The 24132-nt window shown below is 45.0% G+C and overlaps 1 protein-coding gene across 1 annotated transcript in view; it reads left to right on the top strand.

The window, feature by feature from the left end:
- The window catches only part of LOC128701788 (G-protein coupled receptor GRL101-like), a 692032-nt gene extending 677193 nt beyond the window's left edge, over positions 1 to 14839 (top strand). Inside the window, exons 23-25 of the mRNA XM_070105094.1 lie at positions 1314 to 1537; positions 5008 to 5161; positions 14280 to 14839. Coding sequence (XP_069961195.1) covers positions 1314 to 1537; positions 5008 to 5161; positions 14280 to 14839 — 938 coding nt within the window. The remainder of the gene's footprint in view (positions 1 to 1313; positions 1538 to 5007; positions 5162 to 14279) is intronic.
- The last annotated feature ends 9293 nt before the right edge of the window (positions 14840 to 24132 follow it).

Consider the following 24132-nt stretch of genomic DNA (forward strand, 5'->3'; position numbering starts at 1 on the left):
GAACGTCAGCTGTACAGAACGTCAGCTGTACAGAACGTCAGCTGTACAGAACGTCAGCTGCTGTACAGAACGTCAGCTGCTGTACAGAACGTCAGCTGCTGTACAGAACGTCAGCTGCTGTACAGAACGTCAGCTGCTGTACAGAACGTCAGCTGTACAGAACGTCAGCTGCTGTAGAGAACGTCAGCTGTACAGAACGTCAGCTGTACAGAACGTCAGCTGTACAGAACGTCAGCTGCTGTACAGAACGTCAGCTGCTGTACAGAACGTCAGCTGCTGTACAGAACGTCAGCTGTACAGAACGTCAGCTGCTTTACAGAACATCAGCTGTACAGAACGTCAGCTGCTGTACAGAACGTCAGCTGCTGTACAGAACGTCAGCTGCTGTACAGAACGTCAGCTGCTGTACAGAACGTCAGCTGCTGTACAGAGCGTCAGCTGCTGTACAGAACGTCAGCTGCTGTACAGAACGTCAGCTGTACAGAACGTCAGCTGCTGTACAGAACGTCAGCTGCTGTACAGAACGTCAGCTGTACAGAACGTCAGCTGTACAGAATGTCAGCTGTACAGAACGTCAGCTGCTGTACAGAACGTCAGCTGTACAGAACGTCAGCTGTACAGAACGTCAGCTGCTGTACAGAACGTCAGCTGTACAGAACGTCAGCTGTACAGAACGTCAGCTGTACAGAACGTCAGCTGCTGTACAGAACGTCAGCTGCTGTACAGAACGTCAGCTGCTGTACAGAACGTCAGCTGCTGTACAGAACGTCAGCTGCTGCACAGAACGTCAGCTGTACAGAACGTCAGCTGCTGTACAGAACATCAGCTGCTGTACAGAACGTCAGCTGCTGTACAGAACGTCAGCTGCTGTACAGAACGTCAGCTGCTGTACAGAACGTCAGCTGCTGTACAGAACGTCAGCTGCTGTACAGAACGTCAGCTGCTGTACAGAACGTCAGCTGCTGTACAGAACGTCAGCTGCTGTACAGAACGTCAGCTGCTGTACAGAACGTCAGCTGCTGTACAGAACGTCAGCTGCTGTACAGAACGTCAGCTGTACAGAACGTCAGCTGCTGTACAGAACGTCAGCTGCTGTACAGAACGTCAGCTGCACGTCTATACTGACACTTGGTCTTAAAGTTTCTCTCTACGTTGGAAATTTACCTAAATTATGAAGTTTATCTGTTTTTTTTAATGTATTTTCTTCTGGTTCGAGAATCTGTCTTGAAAAATTATATGAGTATCTTCTGGTCTAGATTTTATGAATTAATTTAATTTCTGATCTACTTATTAAAGATTACTGGCTTTTTCAGTTTTAAACTTAATGTCGTTTGGAGTGATCGCCGTGAGTTACGTACTGATGTACGTGGCTGCTACGGACACGCACACGGCGGCACGGAAGGGCACGGAACCTGGTGGAGGGGACGGAGGAATGGCCAAGAGAATGACACTGATTGTTGCCACGGATGCTGCTTGCTGGCTCCCCATCATCTTCCTGGGCATCGCTTCTCTCTACGGTGTCACCATCCCTCCCAGGGTAATGCTCTCTCTCTCTCTCTCTCTCTCTCTCTCTCTCTCTCTCTCTCTCTCTCTCTCTCTTTAACACAGGGTTTGACAAGGTTAGGTTAAGGATCTCTGACTTTATTAACAAGCTATTGACAAGTTAAGGATTCCTAACTTTATTGACAAGCCAAGAGCTGTTACCAACATCAGCTCATTTGAAAGCATTTTGAATTTTATGGAACATACAAGTAGCAAACAGGATGAAGTTGGAACCCATCTGTGGGCCAGTATTTTCATTTGATCAACTGACTTTATCTCGTTGACATCATAATGCTGTACGAATGTGTTCCATACTCGAGTCATCCTGGGTATATATGATCTCAGATGGAGTGATGTTCTGGAGAATGTTACAGCCAGAGTGAAGTTGCTGCTTTCTGCCCGTCTTGTGGTATAGAAGCTTGCTTCACGCTGTCCTCGAAGTGGATCCAAGTGTGGTACTTTGACAATATTGGCCTTGTACATAACAGTAAGGCCACCCACATCCCTCCTGTGTTGAAGGCTCTGCTGAAATGACAGATCTATCCAGGATGGGTCCAGGCGAGAGATGAGACGTCTTGCTCTGTTCTCTACTCTGTCAAGCAGTCGCAGATGAGAGAGGGAAGGGGGGAGGCAAACCAAGAAAGCCGAGCATACTCAGGGTGTGAGCGTACTTGTGCCTCATACAGAATCTTGCAAAACTTACTGTCAAGCAGATGCGAGATACGTCGAAGTGCTATAAGCTTCCTGGCTGCCTTGTTTGCAAGATTTACAACGTGGTTCTTCATGGTCAGTTTGGAGTCAAGTATCACCCCAAGGATATCATATGCTTCCCCAGGTACCAACACTCTCCCATTCACACTTACTACTGCACCAGCATTACCATCATGGTGTCTAGAGACCATCACCATTTGTGTTTTCTCAGGCGTAAATGTTACTTGCCATCGGTTTCTCAAGTTGATATAACTCTTAGATGGTGATTGATGTAGCTTAGAGCAGCTGGCATTTCTTCTCTTTGATAAGTAAATTTCAGTGTACAGTCGTCTGCATATGCATGGGATTCTGGGATGAGGTGAAGAAGGTCACTGAAGTAGACATTCCATAACAATGGTCCCAGCACGCTTCCTTGTGGAACACTTGACCCAATAGGATGTCTTGCTGATTCTGTTCAGTTAAGAACCACCCTTAGAGATCTACCATGAAGGTAATCACTGAGGAGACATAGCGTAGAGCCTGCAATTCCCAGTGCTTGAAGTTTTGCTAAGAGGCTCTGGTGCCACACCCGGTCGAAAGCACCAGCAATGTCCAGTGCTACCACACAGCTGACTTTGGACTCTTCCAGTGACTGGTGGCACTTAGTGGAGAGTTTTAACAATAGATCAGCAGCAGAGTAACCTTTCCTGAAGCCATATCGACGGTCACGAAGCAGTGAGTGGTAGTCAAAAAACTCTGTGATTTGTCTTGAGATTATTGTCTCAAGGATCTTACCAGTGATTGACAGGAGTGACACTGGTCTGTAGTTGCTGATTTCTGCTCTGCTCTTCTTTTTGTGAACAGGGACTACAATTGCCTCTTTCCACAAAGAAGGCCATTTACACTGTATTAGGCAGTGCTGAAAGATGCGAGTTAGAGGTGCTGCTAGCTGGTGTGCACATCTTCTCAGCAATCTTAGTCTCAACATGTCTGGCCCCACAGCCTTTTCCTGGTCAAGCGATTTAAGAAGATACACCTCCTCCTGTCTCATTGTCACCACTGAGAGTTCTGACACAGTTCTTGCAGCTAGCCAAGGAGGGCCGCTTGCTGAATCAGGAACTTCCATTTTGGTAGCAAAATGTTCGGCAAAGAGGTCCGCTTTCTCTTGAATACTAGTAGAAGTAGTCCCATCCTGTGGAATGAATTCATCAGGCAGACAACCTAATCTGTCCCTAACAGCCTTGTTTTTCAGTAACGAGAGAGAGAGAGAGAGAGAGAGAGAGAGAGAGAGAGAGAGAGAGAGAGAGAGAGAGAGAGAGAGAGAGAGAGAGAGAGAGAGAGAGAGAGAGAGAGAGAAGCAACTGAATTGCAGAGAAAATGATTATCCATTAAAGATTACAGTTAATCGTCATTGTACAAATATAAGGATAACCAGTAAGGAACATTGTCTAGGTACCAGTGAACGAGTTAACTGATCTTACTGCTCTCAGATATGACTGAGAGTGTTGATCTTACTGCTCTCAGTTATGACTGAGAGTTTAAGCTCTCAGTTATGACTGAGAGTGTTGATCTTACTGCTCTCAGTTATGACTGAGAGTTTAAGCTCTCAGTTATGACTGAGAGTGTTGATCTTGCTGCTCTCAGTTATGACTGAGAGTGTTGATCTTACTGCTCTCAGATATGACTGAGAGTTTAAGCTCTCAGTTATGACTGAGAGTGTTGATCTTACTGCTCTCAGTTATGACTGAGAATTTAAGCTCTCAGTTATGACTGAGAATTTAAGCTCTCAGTTATGACTGAGAGTGTTGATCTTGCTGCTCTCAGTTATGACTGAGAGTGTTGATCTTACTGCTCTCAGATATGACTGAGAGTGTTGATCTTACTGCTCTCAGTTATGACTGAGAGTGTTGATCTTGCTGCTCTCAGTTATGACTGAGAGTGTTGATCTTACTGCTCTCAGTTATGACTGAGAGTGTTGATCTTACTGCTCTCAGATATGACTGAGAGTGTTGATCTTACTGCTCTCAGTTATGACTGAGAGTGTTGATCTTACTGCTCTCAGATATGACTGAGAGTGTTGATCTTACTGCTCTCAGTTATGACTGAGAGTGTTGATCTTACTGCTCTCAGATATGACTGAGAGTGTTGATCTTACTGCTCTCAGTTATGACTGAGAGTGTTGATCTTACTGCTCTCAGATATGACTGAGAGTGTTGATCTTACTGCTCTCAGTTATGACTGAGAGTGTTGATCTTACTGCTCTCAGTTATGACTGAGAGTGTTGATCTTACTGCTCTCAGATATGACTGAGAGTGTTGATCTTACTGCTCTCAGTTATGACTGAGAGTGTTGATCTTACTGCTCTCAGTTATGACTGAGAGTTTAAGCTCTCAGTTATGACTGAGAGTTTAGGCTCTCAGTTATGACTGAGAGTTTAAGCTCTAAGTCATGACTGAGAATTTAAGCTCTCAGTTATGACAGAGAGTCTTGATCTTACTGCTCTCAGTTATGACTGAGAGTTTAAGCTCTCAGTTATGACTGAGAGTTTAGGCTCTCAGTTATGACTGAGAATTTAAGCTCTAAGTCATGACTGAGAATTTAAGCTCTCAGTTATGACAGAGAGTCTTGATCTTACTGCTCTCAGTTATGACTGAGAGTTTAAGCTCTCAGTTATGACTGAGAGCTTGTCCTATATAATCACGACCTAGTCTTCCAATGACAGGTGTTTTAAATGTCTTCAACACTGTATAATTTCATCCTCCCTCGCTACAACAGGTATTCTCATGGATCGCTGTGTTTGTGTTACCTCTGAACGCTGCCGTCAACCCTGTGTTGTACACGCTCTCAACGGCACCCGTCAGGAAAAGACTCAAGCACCTGCGACACAGTGTTACCAGCAAGCACTCGAGGTCAGCGTCAGCAATATCAGGTCAGCATCGGTAGAGTCAGTTCCTCAGATTCATCATGATGTCTGAAGTGGTAGAGGCAGGTCGTTTTATACACCGACACGTCAGTTTTAAAACAAAATCAGTATCGGTAGTTTCTGGTAAGCAGTAATAACAGTTGTCAACAATAGCAATTGTACCCAATTGTGGTTGCAGGGATTGAGTTATAGCTCCTGGGCCCGGCCAGGAGCTATGACTCGACAATAACAGTTGTCAGCAATACGATAGTCAATAGCCGTTGTCAGCAATACGACAGTCAATAGCAGTTGCCAGCAGTACGACAGTCAATAGTAATTGTCAGCAGTACGACAGTCAATAGCAGTTGCCAGCAGTACGACAGTCAATAGTAATTATCAGCAGTACGACAGTCAATAACAGCTGCCAGCAGTACGACAGTCAATAGTAATTCTCAGCAGTACGACAGTCAATAGCAGTTGCCAGCAGTACGACAGTCAATAGTAATTGTCAGCAGTAAGACAGTCAATAACAGTTGTCAGCAGTACGACAGTCAACAGCAACTGTCAGCGGTACGACAGTCTCGTCCAGAGGCCAGCATAGTTAATTAGGTAATCAGCTTTACCAGTATATCCACCTATAATAATGTCTGCACATTATTAAGATCAGTTCCTACACCTTTATTGCTCCTACGTCATTATTACGAACACAGGTGTAGATATGGTTTCCTTGTGATTTGTTGGTTGAACCCAAGTACAGGCATAAAGACGTGGCTCGTTTGATCGTTAAACACTTAGCACCTATGTAGCATATGGGAATCTTTATTCAGGAAACGTTTCGCCACACAGTGGCTTCATCAGTCCAATGCAAAGAGGAAGGCGTAAGGAGAGGAGGAGTATGAGGTAATCAGTCCCTCAACCTGGAGTCGATGTGTTCAGTCCATCAATCTTGTAGAATGTACAGCATAGGGCCGTAGACGTGGCTTATATACTGTAGTGAGGTGAGGTGAAGCAGATGGAGGCGGGGTCATAGTGGTACCATCCACTAGTCGAAGTAGTCAGGTGAGGTGAAGCAGACGGAGGCGGGGTCATAGTGGTACCATCCACTAGTCGAAGTAGGTCTTCGTCCAAAGGTTGAACAAGTGTTGAAGAATTCTTTGTAACAAGATCCCATGATGCTGCAGTGTCCGACAGTTGTGATGAATGGTTTGAAAAACCGACAAGTTGAAGATTGAGACACTTATGCAGCATATGGGAATCTTTATTCAGGAAACGTTTCGCCACACAGTGGCTTCATCAGTCCAATGCAAAGAGGAAGGCGTAAGGAGAGGAGGGGTATGAGGTAATCAGTCCCTCAGCCTGGAGTCGATGTGTTCAGTCCATCAATCTTGTAGAATGGACTGAACACATCGACTTCAGGCTGAGGGACTGATTACGTCATACTCCTCCTCTCCTTACGCCTTCCTCTTTGCATTGGACTGATGAAGCCACTGTGTGGCGAAACGTTTCCTGAATAAAGTTTCCCATATGCTACATAAGTGTCTCAATCTTCAATTTGTCGGTTTTTCAAACCATTCATCACAACTTAGCACCTAGTTCACTGCTCGCGAGACATGCTTATATGAGTGCGTAACATACGCCATATAAAGTCTAACATAACTTAGCATACCACACTTATCATGAGATCAAAATCTGTGTCAGGCAAACAACTTAAACCACTTTATTCAATATAAGATAAATAGATCGAAAAGTTATCTGACAGTAGATAATTCTTATGACTTCAAAACTAGGGATGTCAAGCCCATGATGACATTCTTCAGGTCGCTTGTTCTATCTAGGCTGGAATATTGCTGCACACTAACAGCACCTTTCAAGGCAGGTGAAATTGCTGACCTAGAAAAATGACAGGCTGGATAATGAGAACCTTCAAAACTAGGGATGTCAAGCCCATGATGACATTCTTCAGGTCACTTGTTTTATCTAGGCTGGAATATTGCTGCACACTAACAGCACCTTTCAAGGCAGGTGAAATTGCCGACCTAGAAAATGTACAGAGAACCTTCACGGCGCGCATAACGGAGATAAAACACCTCAATTACTGGGAGCGCTTGAGGTTCCTGAACCTGTATTCCCTGGAACGCAGGAGGGAGAGATACATGATTATATACACCTGGAAAATCCTAGAGGGACTAGTACCGAACTTGCACACGAAAATCACTCACTACGAAAGCAAAAGACTTGGCAGACGATGCACCATCCCCCCAATGAAAAGCAGGGGTGTCACTAGCACGTTAAAAGACCATACAATAAGTGTCAGGAGCCCGAGACTGTTCAACTGCCTCCCAGCACACATAAGGGGGATTACCAACAGACCCCTGGCAGTCTTCAAGCTGGCACTGGACAAGCACCTAAAGTCGGTATCTGACCAGCCGGGCTGTGGCTCATACGTTGGATTGCGTGCAGGCAGCAGTAACAGCCTGGTTGATCAGGCTCTGATCCACCAGGAGGCCTGGTCACAGACCGGGCCGCGGGGGCGTTGACCCCCGGAACTCTCTCCAGGTAAACTCCAGGTAAACATGAACACTGTAATTTAAAAAAAAAAAACAATAGAGAAGACTTCTCAGAGAATAGACTGGTAGTGGACTGTAATGTCCTTGATTATCAAGCTGCAAATATTTTGCTGAGGTGTTACGTGGGTATACGTGAACAAAGGTACGAACATAGGTACGAACAAAGGTACGAACAAAGGTACGAACAAAGGTACCCATAAAGCGGATTATCATGGCAGTTGCCAATACTACATTTTCCAAAGTGTATATAAGCTTCGTATGTCGCATACACATTCCAGATATATAAATTACTTCAAATACGAATGACCTTCAATGAATAAAAACAGAATAAACTTCTCCTGGGTACAAAGATTTGCATTAACAGGGGAATCAAAAAAGGAAACGGTTGTCTTATGAATCATTTTATTCAATTTAAGAGAGAAATGGAAAGGAATAAGAGAGTAAAAATGATAATAAAAAGATGGAAATGTCATTGAAACAAAGAATAACCCCAATGGTTTCTTACAAGTAAATGGAAATAAGATTATGGCAATTTTTAGTCTCGTAAGACACATATGCAACAGTTAGGTATCTTTATTTCGAAACGTTTCGCCTACACAGTAGGCTTCTTCAGTCGAGTACAGAAAAGTTGATAGAAGCAGAAGAGACTTGAAGACTGAAGAAGCCTACTGTGTAGGCGAAACGTTTCGAAATAAAGATACCTAACTGTTGCATATGTGTCTTACCTAACAACCTGTCGGTATTTTATACCATTTTAATGTTCAATTTTAGTCTCAATTAAATGTAACTCTGGTCAGCTTACAGTTAGTTACAAAGAAATAAGTAACATTTTTAACACACGTTTCCTCTCTGTTATTTACAAGATAGAATACTCATGAAATCCAGAAAATTCTCAGAAAAACAGATCAGAATCCCAATAACACGATTATCTTCAACTCACAGAATATATGGGGTTATAACCCACATGAAGCCAGTCTTAAAACTAGCTGGCAGGATAACTAACCAGTATTACCATGCTGGCATCAGAATTATCCAGCCAGGTGTATTTATACACTCTACGAAGGGCTGCAATAGCCCCTCTGTGTGGGGCTTGGTTCCAGCCCCAAACTTGCTGTGAGAAGTCACAAGTCTCTGAGATCTGTTTTCTACTGATCTAAGTGAATGTAAGGAGGAACTTAGCTAATCTTTAAATAACTATAAACGAATAATGTACCAGTGGAATATTTACAGAATACACGATAGGTTATCTTCAAATTCTAGACCAATTTATCAAATCTTAATTGTCAGAAACTTAAAGAACTCGATAATGGTTGATGCATTTCAAAACCACCTCGAAAGATATCAATGAATCTTAATACGGTTTTACAAATTGGGATTCATGATGTAAGAATTTCCAACAGTGATAAAGGATAGACAGTGTGTATATGGAATTCAGTAAATCTTCGATGGGGTGCTACACATTATATTAATGATGGAAATAATAACTCACAGTATTTGAGAAATTATCCAATAGGCAACATAGAATTTGCATAAATAAGAGAGAAATCAAAATGGGAACTAGTTTCAAGTGGTGTACCTCAAGGACCAGTTTCGGGCCCCTTCGACATATATGGAATAAAAGAGAAACAAACGCAAATTTGGCCATAATTTTAAAGCAGGCCATCAAATAATTTCTGGTAAGAGAGAAACTAGATGACCTGAATACGTTGATGTGGTTGAAGAAGTGACAGTTAATGTGGACGAATGCAAGGTTCTTATCCTGGGAAAAGAAAATAACTACGGCACTTATGAACTTTAATCAAGCTGAATGCAAGAATTTAAAGCCAAATTGAAAAAAAATAAAGCCAAAACAACAGTCCTCTAGTTTTCGCACAAAAAAAATCTAAATGAATTCTTGGCATCGTATCAAGAAGTATAAATAATATATTTTTTTCAACAAACCAGCCTTATCTCACCGAGGCAAGATGACCTCAAAAAAAAAAAAAGAAAATGAAGTTTCTCTTTTTAAATTTAGTAATGCATCCAGAAGGGATTACTAGCACCTTGCTCCCGGCATTTTAATCACCTCTTACAGCACACATGGCTTACGGAGGAAGAATTCTGTTCCACTTCCACCTCAAACTTATAGCTCCCATCACTGACCTTCAGTTTATAGGATGCAGGCTGGTTTCTGGAGACAGTTTATGGAAAAAATGTGTCTAATAAGCTGCGAAATACAGTACAGTAGACCATCATTTAACATGGAAGTTACGTTCCTGAAAGCGCCATGTGAGACAAAACAGTGTTAGAGGGACTGATGAACTTATTGGAAAAATAGGGTTACGTTCCTAAGAACCCATAAAAAGCCAAACAACTTTTTTTTAGACCTCGATTTCTTACAAAAAGTGAATATGTAATTGTAGTACATTGTTGTGATATATTACTGCTTAAGACTACAAATGCAATAGAAATAATAGTATTTGTTACGTTAAACTGTGGGTGCTAGTGTTTGTGGATGATTGTGGAGAGAGTGGATATGGATGGTGTGGCCCTACTGAGCTGAGGTGGATGGTTGTTGGCTGTCGGCAGAAGTGAATGGTAGAGGTTCTGGTGCTGAAGTCGATGGTTGTATTGGTGCGTGCATAAAGTCAGTAAGTTATTCAGTCATGTCAGTGTCACTCAGTCAAGTCAGTAAGTCATTCAGTCAAGTCAGTGTATCATTCAGTCAAGATTGCTTGGCAGATTTAATATATGGGAATGAAAATAAGAAAATATGTATGTAAATAAACACATCGAACTTCCTGAGCATTGTCGTGCCTACACATGTATGAACCGAACTGAAGGCTGGGAGGGTGGTGTGGATGGGTGGCTGAGACAGGCGAGAGATGGCATGGTGGTAGGTCTCCCCTGTTGACACAATGGTGTAACCCACAGACCATCCCACCCTGTGGCGCTCAAAATTTTTCCCCTCCCGAAACCGTGTTAAAACTAATTTTATGGAGTGTTAAACAAAAATATGCCACAATTCTTCACTCGTGCTATATCCAAAACGTTCCTGATGGTCTACTGTTTATACATTCTGTAATATGGATCTCAGAACTTGAGAAGCATTGTCTAAGTGAGACCTTTTCTCAGAAAATACATTGGATTTATATATCTTAGAAAAGGTCTCGCTTAGACAATGCTTCTCAGGTTCTGGAATCGCGGCTTATTGGACGCATTTTTCCCCATAAAATGCCTGCGTCCTATAAGCTGAAGGTCAGTGATGGGAGCTATAAGCTTGGGGTGGGCTGTATCTCACCCAGTGACGTCCAATACCGACCCAATGAAACTAAATCAAGTCTTATAAGATCTGTTTTAATTTCAATGATGGTTTATAAGACACGGCTTATACGACGAGGCTTATAAAATGCGGCTTATAAGCCGCAAAATACAGTAAGTGGGCTGGATAACATTCAGAGACAGAGGAGAAAGTTGATCCCTGTACCAAAATTTATCTTATAAAGAGGTTGAAAGTACTTAATTTGCAGTTTATGAAAAGACGTAGAATAAGGGAGAAAGTGTTTTGAAGTGTAACAATGGAAAATATGAATAAGTTAAAGGGTTGTGAATATTTGAAAAAATCTAAGCAAGACTTGACACAGCAACGGTGCAAGTTGAGCAAGTTTTGATTTAGAAAGCACTTAGGAAAGCTCTTAGGAAAGCACTTAGGAAAGCACTTAGGAAAGCACTTAAGAAATAACTTAGGAAATAACTTAGGGAAGCACATAGGAAAACACTTAGGAAAGCACTTAGACAAGAACTTAGGAAAGAACTTAGGAAAGAACTTAGGAAAGCACTTAGGAAAGCACTTAGGAAAGAACTTAGGAAAGAACTTAGGAAAGCACTTAGGAAAGCACTTAGGAAAGCACTTAGGAAAGCACTTAGGAAAGCACTTAGGAAAGCACTTGTTTGCAGTAGAGTTGTGGAACTCACTTTAAAAACTGGTTGAATATGTGCATGAGTGTAAGTGGTTGGGAGTGAGGTGGGCCTACCTAGCATGTAGGCCTACCACAGTACTAACCTGTTCTTATCTTGTGTCAGAAGTTCCTTTGGAAGTTCGACAAATAAACCATGCCATGGGCCGGGTTAGAACCAACGATCAGAGAGATCCTCGAGTTCTAACCCCACCCGTGGTATGGTTTGTTTGCAATCGTGTCTTTACGATCTCGTGAGTCACGTTAAATACAAAGATAATTATTAAACTAAATGTAAAATGGTCATTATAAAAAATTTCTTGAAGTCACTGTACACAGTTATAGAGGCCTATGGAAATAAACTTTCACAGCCTACATAAAGTTTCACAGCCTACATAATAAAGTTTAACAGCCTACATAAAGTTTCACAGCCTACATAAAGTTTCACAGCCTACATAATAAAGTTTAACAGCCTACATAAAGTTTCACAGCCTACATAAAGTTTCACAGCCTACATAAAGTTTCACAGCCTACATAATAAAGTTTAACAGCCTACATAAAGTTTCACAGCCTACATAAAGTTTCACAGCCTACATAAAGTTTCACAGCCTACATAATAAAGTTTCACAGCCTACATAAAGTTTCACAGCCTACATAATAAAGTTTCACAGCCTACATAAAGTTTCACAGCCGACATAAAGTTTCACAGCCGACAAAGTTTCACAGCCTACATAAAGTTTCACAGCCTACATAAAGTTTCACAGCCTACATAAAGTTTCACAGCCTACATAAAGTTTCACAGCCTACATAAAGTTTCACAGCCGACATAAAGTTTCACAGCCTACATAAAGTTTCACAGCCTACATAAAGTTTCACAGCCTACATAAAGTTTCACAGCCTACATAAAGTCTCACAGCCTACATAAAGTTTCACAGTCTACATAAAGTTTCACAGCCTACATAAAGTTTCACAGCCTACATAATAAAGTTTAACAGCCTACATAAAGTTTCACAGCCTACATAAAGTTTCACAGCCTACATAAAGTTTCACAGCCTACATAAAGTTTCACAGCCTACATAATAAAGTTTCACAGCCTACATAAAGTTTCACAGCCTACATAAAGTTTCACAGCCTACATAAAGTTTCACAGCCTACATAAAGTTTCACAGCCTACATAAAGTTTCACAGCCTACATAAAGTTTCACAGCCTACATAATATACCAATATAACTAATTAATATAAATAAGATAACATTCGTAACATGTATCAGAAATATGATGGCAATAAATATAAATATAAATTATAAATATATATTTAGATATTCTCCTGTTAACTCTAAGAAGGCCTAATTCCAAGTTTTTTTTTTTTTTTTTTTTTTTTTTTTTTTTTTTTTTTTTTTTTTTTTTTTTTTTTTTTTTTTTTTTTTTTTTTTTTTTGGTGTGTGTGCGTGTCCATTGTAATTTTGTCTCGACATCTTAATGTCACTATTGTAAAGAAGCCCCAGAAAGTACAAGGACACAAGTGCAACTTATGTGACATTTTATTGTCGCAACGTTTCGCTCTCCAGGAGCTTTATCAAGCTTAATGTCTTGATAAAGCTCCTGGAGAGTGAAACGTTGCCACAATAAAATGTGACATTGGTTTCTCTTGTGTCCTTGTACTTAACATATTGTCGGTCATTCTAACATTAATACAAACCACAGAACGATGTGACCCCTGTGACCCCTGTGACCCCTGTGACCCCTGTGACCACTGTGACCCCTGTGACCACTGTGACCCCTGTGACCACTGTGACCCCTGTGATCACTGTGATCCTTTTGACCCCTGTGACCCCTGTGACCCCTGTGACCCCTGTGGTCACTGTGACCCCTGTGACCCCTGTGACCCCTGTGGTCACTGTGACCCCTGTGACCCCTGTGACCACTGTGACCCCTGTGACCACTGTGACCCCTGTGACCACTGTGACCACTGTGACCCCTGTGACCCCTGTGACCACTGTGACCCCTGTGACCACTGTGACCACTGTGACCCCTGTGACCACTGTGACCCCTGTGACCACTGTGACCACTGTGACCCCTGTGACCACTGTGACCCCTGTGACCACTGTGACCACTGTGACCCCTGTGACCACTGTGACCCCTGTGACCACTGTGACCCCTGTGACCACTGTGACCCCTGTGACCCATGTGACCACTGTGACCCTTGTGGCCCCTGTGACCCCTGTGGCCACTGTGACCCGTGTGACCACTGTGAGCCCTGTGACCACTGTGGCCCCTGTGACCCCTGTGGCCACTGTGACCCGTGTGACCCCTGTGACCCCTGTGACCACTGTGACCACTGTGACCCCTGTGACCACTGTGACCACTGTGACCCCTGCGACCACTGTGACCCCTGTGACCACTGTGACCACTGGCTCAGTAGCTTGCTTGGAGTTTCAGAACTCACTTGCCATGGGTTCAAACCCCACCCGTTCCGTGGTTCTGTCATAACTCTGGCTTCACCATCCACAGGATGGATAACGAGTGGAAAATCTAATGAAAATATGCATTAACTGTCAATTAAGTTCTTTTACACCATTATTGCACCATTATTGCTTCTGTGTAAATAGTGTTTAATAACAATTGAAGCATTTTTTCTCAACAGGGAATCGTCTGACGTCGTCGTACAAGATCCGCGGCTCAACTTATGTGACGGAAGTCAGTCCGTTGGGTGACATCGCTAATTCCCAGATGTGTGTTTATACATCACCTGCGTCTCACTTCCCAGAACCTCTTCACTTCATTCAAAATATTACTAAAGAAAAGACGGACACGGTAAACAATGATCCTGGAAGCCCTCCGATCTTGTCCGTGAAAGGTGACGATAATGTCCACGGACGTCTTTGTCGGCACAAGAAAGAGGGCAGCAACAGTCGCGGAAGTCCTTTACTCTTGTCAGTGAACGGCAGTGACAGTGTTCACGAGCATCTGTGTCAGAAACAGTTACTGTCTACACAGATGCTTGAAGAAAACAGAGATCCCGGGGTGATCGAACTGGTACCTCTTGAGAAACTCACAACCACCATTCTTGGTACCAAGAAGAACACTTTAAGTCGCAAGATAACTCTTGAGAAACTCACAACCACCATTCTTGGTACCAAGAAGAACACTTTAAGTCGCAAGATAACTCGTAAAAAGAATCTCTCTGACAATCGGTACGACTAACTTACAAACCTGTAGAGCTCACAGCTTCTCAGCTTCTCTTAATTGTTGCTGCGATAAAGAGATGAGGTGAAGACCGCGCAGCTCTTATTGACTTAAAATTAATACGGATAAAATGATTCTATATGACCATAAATTTTAAAAGGGTGGGCCGGTAAGCCAGCGGAAGGTCTCGGTCAGATGACCAATGCTCCAAAGGCGGGTCATCATCTAAGACCCACGTCAGGGGAAACACTTGTCCTGTTTCCTGACGAACCTTACTTAATCTAACTTAAAAATAATGTTTCTGAATGTGTGTGTGTGTGTGTGTGTGTGTGTGTGTGTGTGTGTGTGTGTGTGTGTGTGTGTGTGTGTCAGCTCCTGGCCCCGCCTCTTCACTGATCGCTACTGGGTCCTCTCTCTCTCTGCGGCCTGAGCTTTGTCATACCTCTTCTTAAAACTATGTGTGTGTGTGTGTGTGTGTGTGTGTGTGTGTGTGTGTGTGTGTGTGTGTGTATTCACCTAACTGTACTTACCTCATTGTGCAAAACAACCACTGCGAAAAAAATAGCGAAATTCAAAGCGATTTCGTGACTTCTCACATTATATAGTTCCTTGATAATGTGAGAAGTCACGAAAGCGGATGGAATTTCACTATTCTTTCACAGTGGTTGTTTTGCATATTCTGATATCACCTGTTTACTGTGATCTTACTGCATTACCTAATTGTGTTTGCAGGGATTCATAGCTCCTAGGTTCACTCTCTCCCTGCTCCATGAGATTTACCATACCTCTTCCTAAAGCTATGTATGGTTCCTGCCTCCACCACATCACTCTCCAGACTGTTCCACTTCCTGACAACTCTATGACTGAAGAAATACTTCCTAACATCCCTGTGACTCATCTGAGTTTTCAACTTCCAGTTGTGTTACAGCTCCCAAACATCCTGTCCCTGTCCACCCTGACAGTTCCTCTCAGTATTCTATATGTTGTTATCATGTCTCCTCATCCCTCCTGTCTTCCAGTATTGTCAGAGTTCCCTTAACCTGTCCTCGTAGGACAAACTCCTAAGCTCCGGGACCAGGTGTGGGTTGCATACTGGTGCTCCATTCTCCAGTATGGGTCTGACGTACACGGTGTAGTGTCGCGTGTACAGTGTGTGTGTGTGTGTGTGTGTGTGTGTGTGTGTGTGTGTGTACTCACCTAATTGTGGTTGCAGGGGTCGAAACTCAGCTCCTGGCCCCGCCTCTTCATTGATCGCTACTAGGTCCTCTCACTCTCTCTCTGCTTCCTGAGTTGTATCATACCTCTTCTTAAAACTATGTATGGTTCCTGCCTCCACTACTTCACTGTGTGTGTGTGTGTGTGTGTGTGTGTGTTTCTAGGCTATTCCATGGCCTGACTACTCTATGACTGAAGAAATACTTCCTAACATCCCTTTGATTCATCTGAGTCTTCAACTTCCAATTGTGACCTCTTGTGTCTGTGTCCCATCTCTGGAACATCCTGTCTTTGTCCACCTTGTCTATTCCGTGTGTGTGTGTGTGTGTGTGTGTGTGTGTGTGTGTGTGTGTGTGTGTGTGTGTGTGTGTGTGTTATACTGCACTTCTCACAATAGACACAAACAATCTAAGCATAAATACAGACATACTCAGCAAGCACAGTCAAAATACTTGGAACAAATTCATTACAGAAATTATGTTACTTCTTAATAAATATATCACACCTCCTTGTATTTGTTTTATTTCCCGGTATTACAGAAGGAAACAGGAATAAATACAGTGAATACTGTATTTCGCGGCATATAAGACGCGGCTTATAAGACGCGGCATATAAGACGCGGCTTATAAGACGCGGCATGTAAGACGCGGCTTATAAGACGCGGCTTATACATCCTGTGTGGTAGTGAACTGGAGTGGGTAGCATCCTGGGTGTTAGTTGATTGGTGTGGGTGGCATCCTGGGTGTTGTTGGAGTTGTGTGGGTGGCATCCTTGGTGTTAGTGGACTGGAGTGGGTGGCATCCTGTGTGTTAGTGGAATGGTGTGGGTTGCATCCTGGGTGTTAGGGGACAGGTGTGGGTGGAATTCTTGGTGTTAGTGGACCAGTGCTGGTGGCATCCTGGGTGTTAATGGACTGGTGTGGGTGCCATCCTGGGTGTTAGTGAACTGGTGTGGGTTGCATCCTGGGTGTTAATGGAATTGTGTGGGTGCCATCCTGGGTGTTAGTGAACTGGTGTGGGTTGCATCCTGGGTGTTAATGGAATTGTGTGAGTGGCATCCTGGGTGTTAGTGGACTGGTGTCCGTGGCAATCTGGGTGTTAGTGGACTGGTGTGGATTGCATCCTTGGTGTTAGTGGACTGGTGTGGGTGGCATCATGAGTGTTAGAGAACTGAAGTGGGTGGCATTCTGGTGGTTAGTGGACTGGTGTCTCTGGCATCCTGGATGTAAGTGGACTTGTGTGGGTGTCACCCTGGGTGTTAGTGGACTGCTGTGGGTGGACATCCTGGGTGCTAGTGAACTGAAGTGGGTGGCATCCAGGGTGTTAGTGGACTGGTGTTGGTGGCATCCTGGGAGTTACTGGACGGGTGTGGGTGGCATCCTGGGTGTTAGTGGACTGATGTGGCCTGCATCCTGAGTGGTAGTGAACTTGAGAGCGTGGCATCCTGGGTGTTAGTGGACTGGTGTTGGTGGCATCCTGGGTGTTAGTGGACTGGTGTGGGTGGCATCCTGGGTGTTAGTGGACTGGTGTGGATGGCATCCTGGGTGTTAGTGGATTGGTTTGGGTTGCATCCTGGGTGTTAGTGGACTTGTGTTGGTCTCATCCTGGGTGTTAGTGGACTGGTGTGGGTGGCATCCTGGGTGTTAGAGGACTAGTGTGGGTGGCATCATGTGTGTCAGTTGACTGGTGCGGGTGGCATCCTGGGTGTTATTGGACTTGTGTGGGTAGCATCCTGCGTGTTAGTGGATTGGTGTGGGAGGCATCCTGGGTGTTAGTGGACTGGTGTGTGTGTGGCAATCTGGGTGTTAGTGGACTGGTGTGGGTCTCATCTTGGGAGTTAGTGGACTGGTGTGGGTCACATCATGGGTGTCAGTGGACTGGTGTGGGTGGCATCCTGGGTGTTGTTGGACTGGTGTGGGTGGCATCAGGGTGTTAGTGGTCTGGTGTGGGTGCCATCCTGGGTGTTAGTGGAGATGTGTGGGCGGGATCCTGAGTGTTAGTGGATTAGTGTGAGTGCCATCCAGGTTGTTAGTGGGCTTGTGTGGGTGCCATCCTGGGTGTTTGTGGACTGGTGTGGGTTGCATCCTGGGTGTTAATGGAATTGTGTGGGTGGCATCCTGACTGTTAGTGGACTGGAGTCCGTGGCTTCCTGGGTGATAGTGGAATTGTGTGGGTAGCATCAATGGTGTTAGTTGATTGGTGTGTGTGGCATCCTGATTGTTAGTGGAGAAGAGTGACTGGCATCCTGGGTGGTAGTTAACTGGTGAGGGTTGCATCCTGGGTGTTAGTGGACTGGTGTGTGAGTCCTCCTGTGTGTTAGTGGCTGCTGTTGATGGAATCCTGGGGGTTAATATACCGGTGTGGGTGTTATCCTGGGTGTTAGTGGACTGGGGTGGGCGGCATCCTATGTGTTAGTGAACTGTTGTGGGTGGCATTCTGTGTGTTAGTGGATGCTCTTGGTGGCATCCTGGGTGTTAGTGGATTGGTGTGGGTGTCATCCTGGGAGTTAGTGGACTGCTGTGGTCTGCATCCAGGGTGTTAGTGAACTGAAGTGGGTGGCATCCTGGGTGTTACTGGACTGGTGTGCGTGGCATCCTGGGTGTTAGTGGACTAGTGCCCGTTGCATCCTGGGTGTTACAGGACTTCTGTGGGTGCCATTCTGGTTGTTAGTGGACTTTTGAGGGATGCATCCAGGGTGTTAATGGAATTGTGTAGGTGTCATCCTGGGTTTTAGTGGACTGGTGTGGATGGCATCCTGGATGATAGTGGAATGGTGTGTGTTGCATCCTGGGTGTTACTGGACTAGTTTGGGTGACATCCTGGATGTTAGTTGACTGGTGTAGATAGCATCCTGGGTGATAGTGGTCTGGTGTGGATGGCATCCTGTGTGTTAGTGGATTTGTGTGGGTGGCATTCTGGGTGTTAGTGGACTAGTGTGTGTGGCATTCTGGGTGTTAGAAGACTGGTGTTAGTGTCATCCTGGGTGTTAGTGGCTGCTCTTTTTGGAATACTGGGTGTTAGTGGAATCGTGTGGGTGTCATCCTGGGTGTTAGTGGACTTGTGTGTGTGGCATCCTGGGTGTTAGTGAACTTGTGTGGGTGGCATCCTGTGTGCTATTGGACTAGTGTGTGTGGCATTCTGGGTGTTAGAAGACTGGTGTTAGTGTCATCCTGGGTGTTAGTGGCTGCTCTTTTTGGAATACTGGGTGTTAGTGGAATCGTGTGGGTGTCATCCTGGGTGTTAGTGGACTTGTGTGTGTGGCATCCTGGGTGTTAGTGAACTTGTGTGGGTGGCATCCTGTGTGCTATTGGACTAGTGTGTGTGGCATTCTGGGTGTTAGAAGACTGGTGTTAGTGTCATCCTGGGTGTTAGTGGCTGCTCTTTTTGGAATACTGGGTGTTAGTGGAATCGTGTGGGTGTCATCCTGGGTGTTAGTGGCTGCTGTTGGTGGAATCCTGGGTGTTAGTGGAATCGTGTGGGTGTCATCCTGGGTGTTAGTGGACTTGTGTGTGTGGCATCCTGGGTGTTAGTGAACTTGTGTGGGAGGCATCCTGTGTGCTATTGGACTAGTGTGTGTGGCATTCTGGGTGTTAGAAGACTGGTGTTAGTGTCATCCTGGGTGTTAGTGGCTGCTCTTTTTGGAATACTGGGTGTTAGTGGAATCGTGTGGGTGTCATCCTGGGTGTTAGTGGCTGCTGTTGGTGGCATTCTGGGTGTTAGTGGACTTGTGTGGGTGTCATCCTGGGTGTTAGTGGACTGGTGTAGGTGTCATCCTGGGTGTTAGTGGACTGGTGTGGGTGTCATCCTGGGTGTTAGTGGACATGGTGTGGGTGGCATCCTGTGTGTTAGTTGACTGGCGTGGGTGGCATTCTATGTGTTATTGGACTGGTGTGGTTGGCATCCTGCGTTTTAGTGGACTGGTGTGGGTGGCTTCCTGTTTGTCAGTGGACTGGTGTGTGTGGCATCCTGGGTGTTAGAGAAATGGTGTGGGTGTTATCAACGGTGTTAGTTGACTGGTGTGGGTGGCATCCTCGGTGTTAGTGGACAGGTGTGGTTGGAATCCTGGGTGTTAGTTGACTAGTGTGAGTGGCATCCTGGGTGTTAGTGGGTTGGTGTGGGTGCCATCCTGTGTGTTTGTGGACTGGTGTGGGTTGCATCCTGGGTGTTAATGGAACTGTGTGTGTGGCATACTGGCTGTTAGTGGACTGATGCCGGTGGCATCCTGGGTGATAGTGGAATGGTGTGGGTGGCATCATCGTTGTTAGTTGACTGGTGTGTGTGGCATCCAAGGTGCTAGTGGACTGGTGTGGGTGGCATTCTGGGTGTTAGTTAACTGGTGAGGGTTGCATTCTGGGTGTTAGTGAACTGGTGTGCGTTGTATCCTGTGTGTTAGTGGCCTGGTGTGGGTGGCATCCTGGGTGTTAGTGGACTCGTGTGGGTGGCATCCTGGGTGTTAGTGGACTGGTGTGAGTGTCATCCTGGTTGTTAGTAGACTGGTGTGGGTGTCATCCTGGGTGTTAGTGGACTGGTGTGGGTGGCATCCTGGGTGTTAGTGGACTGGTGTGGGTGGCATCCTGGGTGTTAGTGGACTGGTGTGGGTGGCATCCTGGGTGTTAGTGGACTGGTGTGAGTGTCATCCTGGGTGTTAGTAGACTGGTGTGGGTGTCATCCTGGGTGTTAGTGGACTGGTGTGGGTGGCATCCTGGGTGTTTGTGGACTGGTGTGAGTGTCATCCTGGGTGTTAGTGGATTGGTGTGAGTGTCATCCTGGGTGTTAGTGGACTGGTGTGGGTGGCATCCTGGGTGTTAGTGAACTGGTGTGGGTGGCATTCTGGGTGTTAGTGGACTGGTGTGGGTGTCATCCTGGGTGTTAGTGGACTGGTGTGAGTGTCATCCTGGGCGTTAGTTGACTGGTGTGAGTGTCATCCTGGGAGTTAGTGGACTGGTGTGGGTCGCATCCTGGTTGTTATTGGACTGGTGTGTGTGTCATCCTGGGTGTTAGTGGACTGGTGTGGGTGGCATCCTGGGTGTTAGTGGACTGGTGTGGGTGTCGTCCTGGGTGTTAGTAGACTGGTGTGGGCCGCATCCTGGGTGTTAGTGGACTGGTGTGAGTGTCATCCTGGGTGTTAGTGGATTGGTGTGTCATCCTGGGTGTTAGTGGACTGGTGTGGGTGGCATCCTGGTTGTTAGTGCACTGGTGTGGGTGGCATTCTGGGTGTTACTGGACTGGTGTGGGTGTCATCCTGGGTGTTAGTGGACTGGTGTGAGTGTCATCCTGGGCGATAGTGGACTGGTGTGAGTGTCATCCTCTGTGATAGTGGACTGGTGTGGGTGTCATCCTGGGTGTTAGTGGACTGGTGTGGGTGTCATCCTGGGTGTTAGTGGACTGGTGTGGGTCGCATCCTGGTTGTTAGTGGACTAGTGTGGGTGGCATCCTGGGTGTTAGTGGACTAGTGTGGGTGTCATCCTGGGTGTTAGTGGACTGGTGTGGGTGTCATCCTGGGTGTTAGTGGACTGGTGTGGGTCGCATCCTGGTTGTTAGTGGACTAGTGTGGGTGGCATCCTGGGTGTTAGTGGACTGGTGTGGGTGGCAACCTGGGTGTTAGTGGACTGGTGTGGGTGGCATCCTGGGTGTTAGTGGACTGGTGTGGGTGTCATCCTGGGTGTTAGTGGACTGGTGTGGGTGGCATCCTGGGTGTTAGCAGACTGTTGGCCACAGGACACCGTGACAGTCACTAGCAAACGCAGTGCAGTCATAAGAATCTGACAAACAGGAGGACAATTCAGCAGAAACATTTAACAACTAACAGCTGTTAAATGTTGAGAGGCCACGAGTAGCAGACAGCTGGTGTGCTAGACCAGCTGACTTCTTCAACTCATAGATGAGAACATCAGAGTGTTGAAGGTCAGTTGTAAACTGTTTCTCCACTTAGTAGACTTAAGTAATTGATCCAACTGCACATAAGAGTTCCAACTCTGTATAACAACACCCGTACATCTGGGGGATCAGACAGAAATTTTGGTTGGGGAGAAAATAAATGACGTAAGACTTGACAGGTAAATAACAGAAAGTCAAATCAAGTGGGTGGTGAGTTAGCAACAAAATTACAGTAACGGTAACAAGCACTAACAGTATCAAGCACTGACACAACAGATTATTAACGGGGAATTGCTGACAGCTTAATTCTAACAAAATTAAAAAAAATGTCTGAAAGCCAGAAGACTAATAGAAAGAAATATACTTGGAAATAAGGTACACAGGCAAGAAAGGATGACAGGAGACAAGTACAAGAGGTAGCCTGGGGAATGTATTATTATTTGCATAATGTTACGAGCTAAACCCGAGAAATTATACAGCTCGGCAGGGTAGGAATGTGTGATGTGTAGGAGTAAGAGGCATGGATGTGCCAGGGAGGGGAGTTACTGGAGGCAGGATCAGCAACATTACTGCAAGCAACCATATGAACCTGAACAAGGTCAGAATAGTGCTTGTCAGTCAACTTGTGTACCTTCCTCCAGACTGTGCATATAGAATTAATGATAGTGACAGTACACAGACACACTGGCTCACCAAGAAGTACACTTTGATACCTGGAAAACAAGACGAGCAAGTGCTCTTGTCTGTTTAAAAGACAGGAAACATATCATGGTTTTGTTGTAACAGCAGCGGCTCCATTTTTAAAACACAAAACACGAGTTGTCATGAGACCACAAAGGAACACATGAGATGTTTACTCAAGCACGAGTAGTCATGAGACCACAAAGGAACACATAAGACGTTTACTCAAGCACGAGTAGTCACGAGACCACAAAGGAACACATGAGACGTTTACTCAAGCACGAGTAGTCATGAGACCACAAAGGAACACATAAGACGTTTACTCAAGCACGAGTAGTCATGAGACCAGAAAGGAACACATAAGACATAAATAACAAAAAGGCACAATACCGTGACTGGAACGATACACAAATAACCCGCACATAAAAGACAGAAGCTTACGACGACGTTTCGGTCCGACTTGGACCATTGACAAAGTCACACTAACAGAGGTGGAGCAGGACGGCTATATATAGGCAGGAAGAGGTGGAGGTAGTAGTAGTGGTAGTAGTAGTAGTAGTAGTAGTAGTAGTAGTAGTAGTAGTAGTAGTAGTAGTAGTAGTAGTAGTAGTAGTAGTAGTAGTACAAGAATTGTATATAATACCGACAGGATGAAATGACACATGCACAACACCCGGGCATCCCCACCGTAGACGTTTCGCCATCCAGCCAGCCACTGGATGGCGAAACGTCCACAACAAAGACAACCAGACGCCGCACATGTGTCTAATTTCATCAGTAGTTGTAGTAGAAGAAGAAGAGGTAGTAGAAGTGGTAGTGGTAGAAGTGGGAAATAAGGAAGACGAGCCAGTCAAATACAAAGGAAGGGGAGCACTGCAAGAGAGCTAGAAACCCACAGAGGGAGAGCAAGCGCACAGAGGTGCGTGAAAGGGGAAGTGGTGAAATAAAATAAAGAAGGAACAGAAACACGAGACAGGAGAGAGAAAGACAACCCAGAGGAGAAAAGGAGAGAGGAAATTGGAAGAGGAAGAAGAAAAAGAAGAAGAAGAAGAAAAAATGAGGATTCAGGTTAAGTCACGGGTGTTCTGAAGTTTGGAGCATTTTACAATGTAGTGGGAGAGGAAGTCATCTACAGAGACGAAGCCAGGACTAAGATTCATACAAGGAAAGTTGTGTATTAGAGAGGATTCAACAAGACGGCGACTGTTCGAGTTGGAAGTAGGGAAGACAGTTTTAGCAGAAGACCAGTCAATAGGATGGCTATGATCTCTGACGTGACAGAAAAGAGCATTGTTAGTGTCGGCAAGCCTAACACTATTTTTGTGCTCCCTAAGTCTGTCAGAAAGAGATCGACCAGTTTCTCCGAAGTATTGAAGAGGACAGGAGGAGCAAGAAATAGAGTAGACACCAGGAACATCTCCTCTGGGTTGTCTTTCTCTCTCCTGTCTCGTGTTTCTGTTCCTTCTTTATTTTATTTCACCACTTCCCCTTTCACGCACCTCGGTGCGCTTGCTCTCCCTCTGTGGGTATCTAGCTCTC

This window comes from Cherax quadricarinatus, chromosome 96 (genome assembly GCF_038502225.1).
Source record: "Cherax quadricarinatus isolate ZL_2023a chromosome 96, ASM3850222v1, whole genome shotgun sequence".
Lineage (NCBI taxonomy): Eukaryota > Metazoa > Arthropoda > Malacostraca > Decapoda > Parastacidae > Cherax > Cherax quadricarinatus.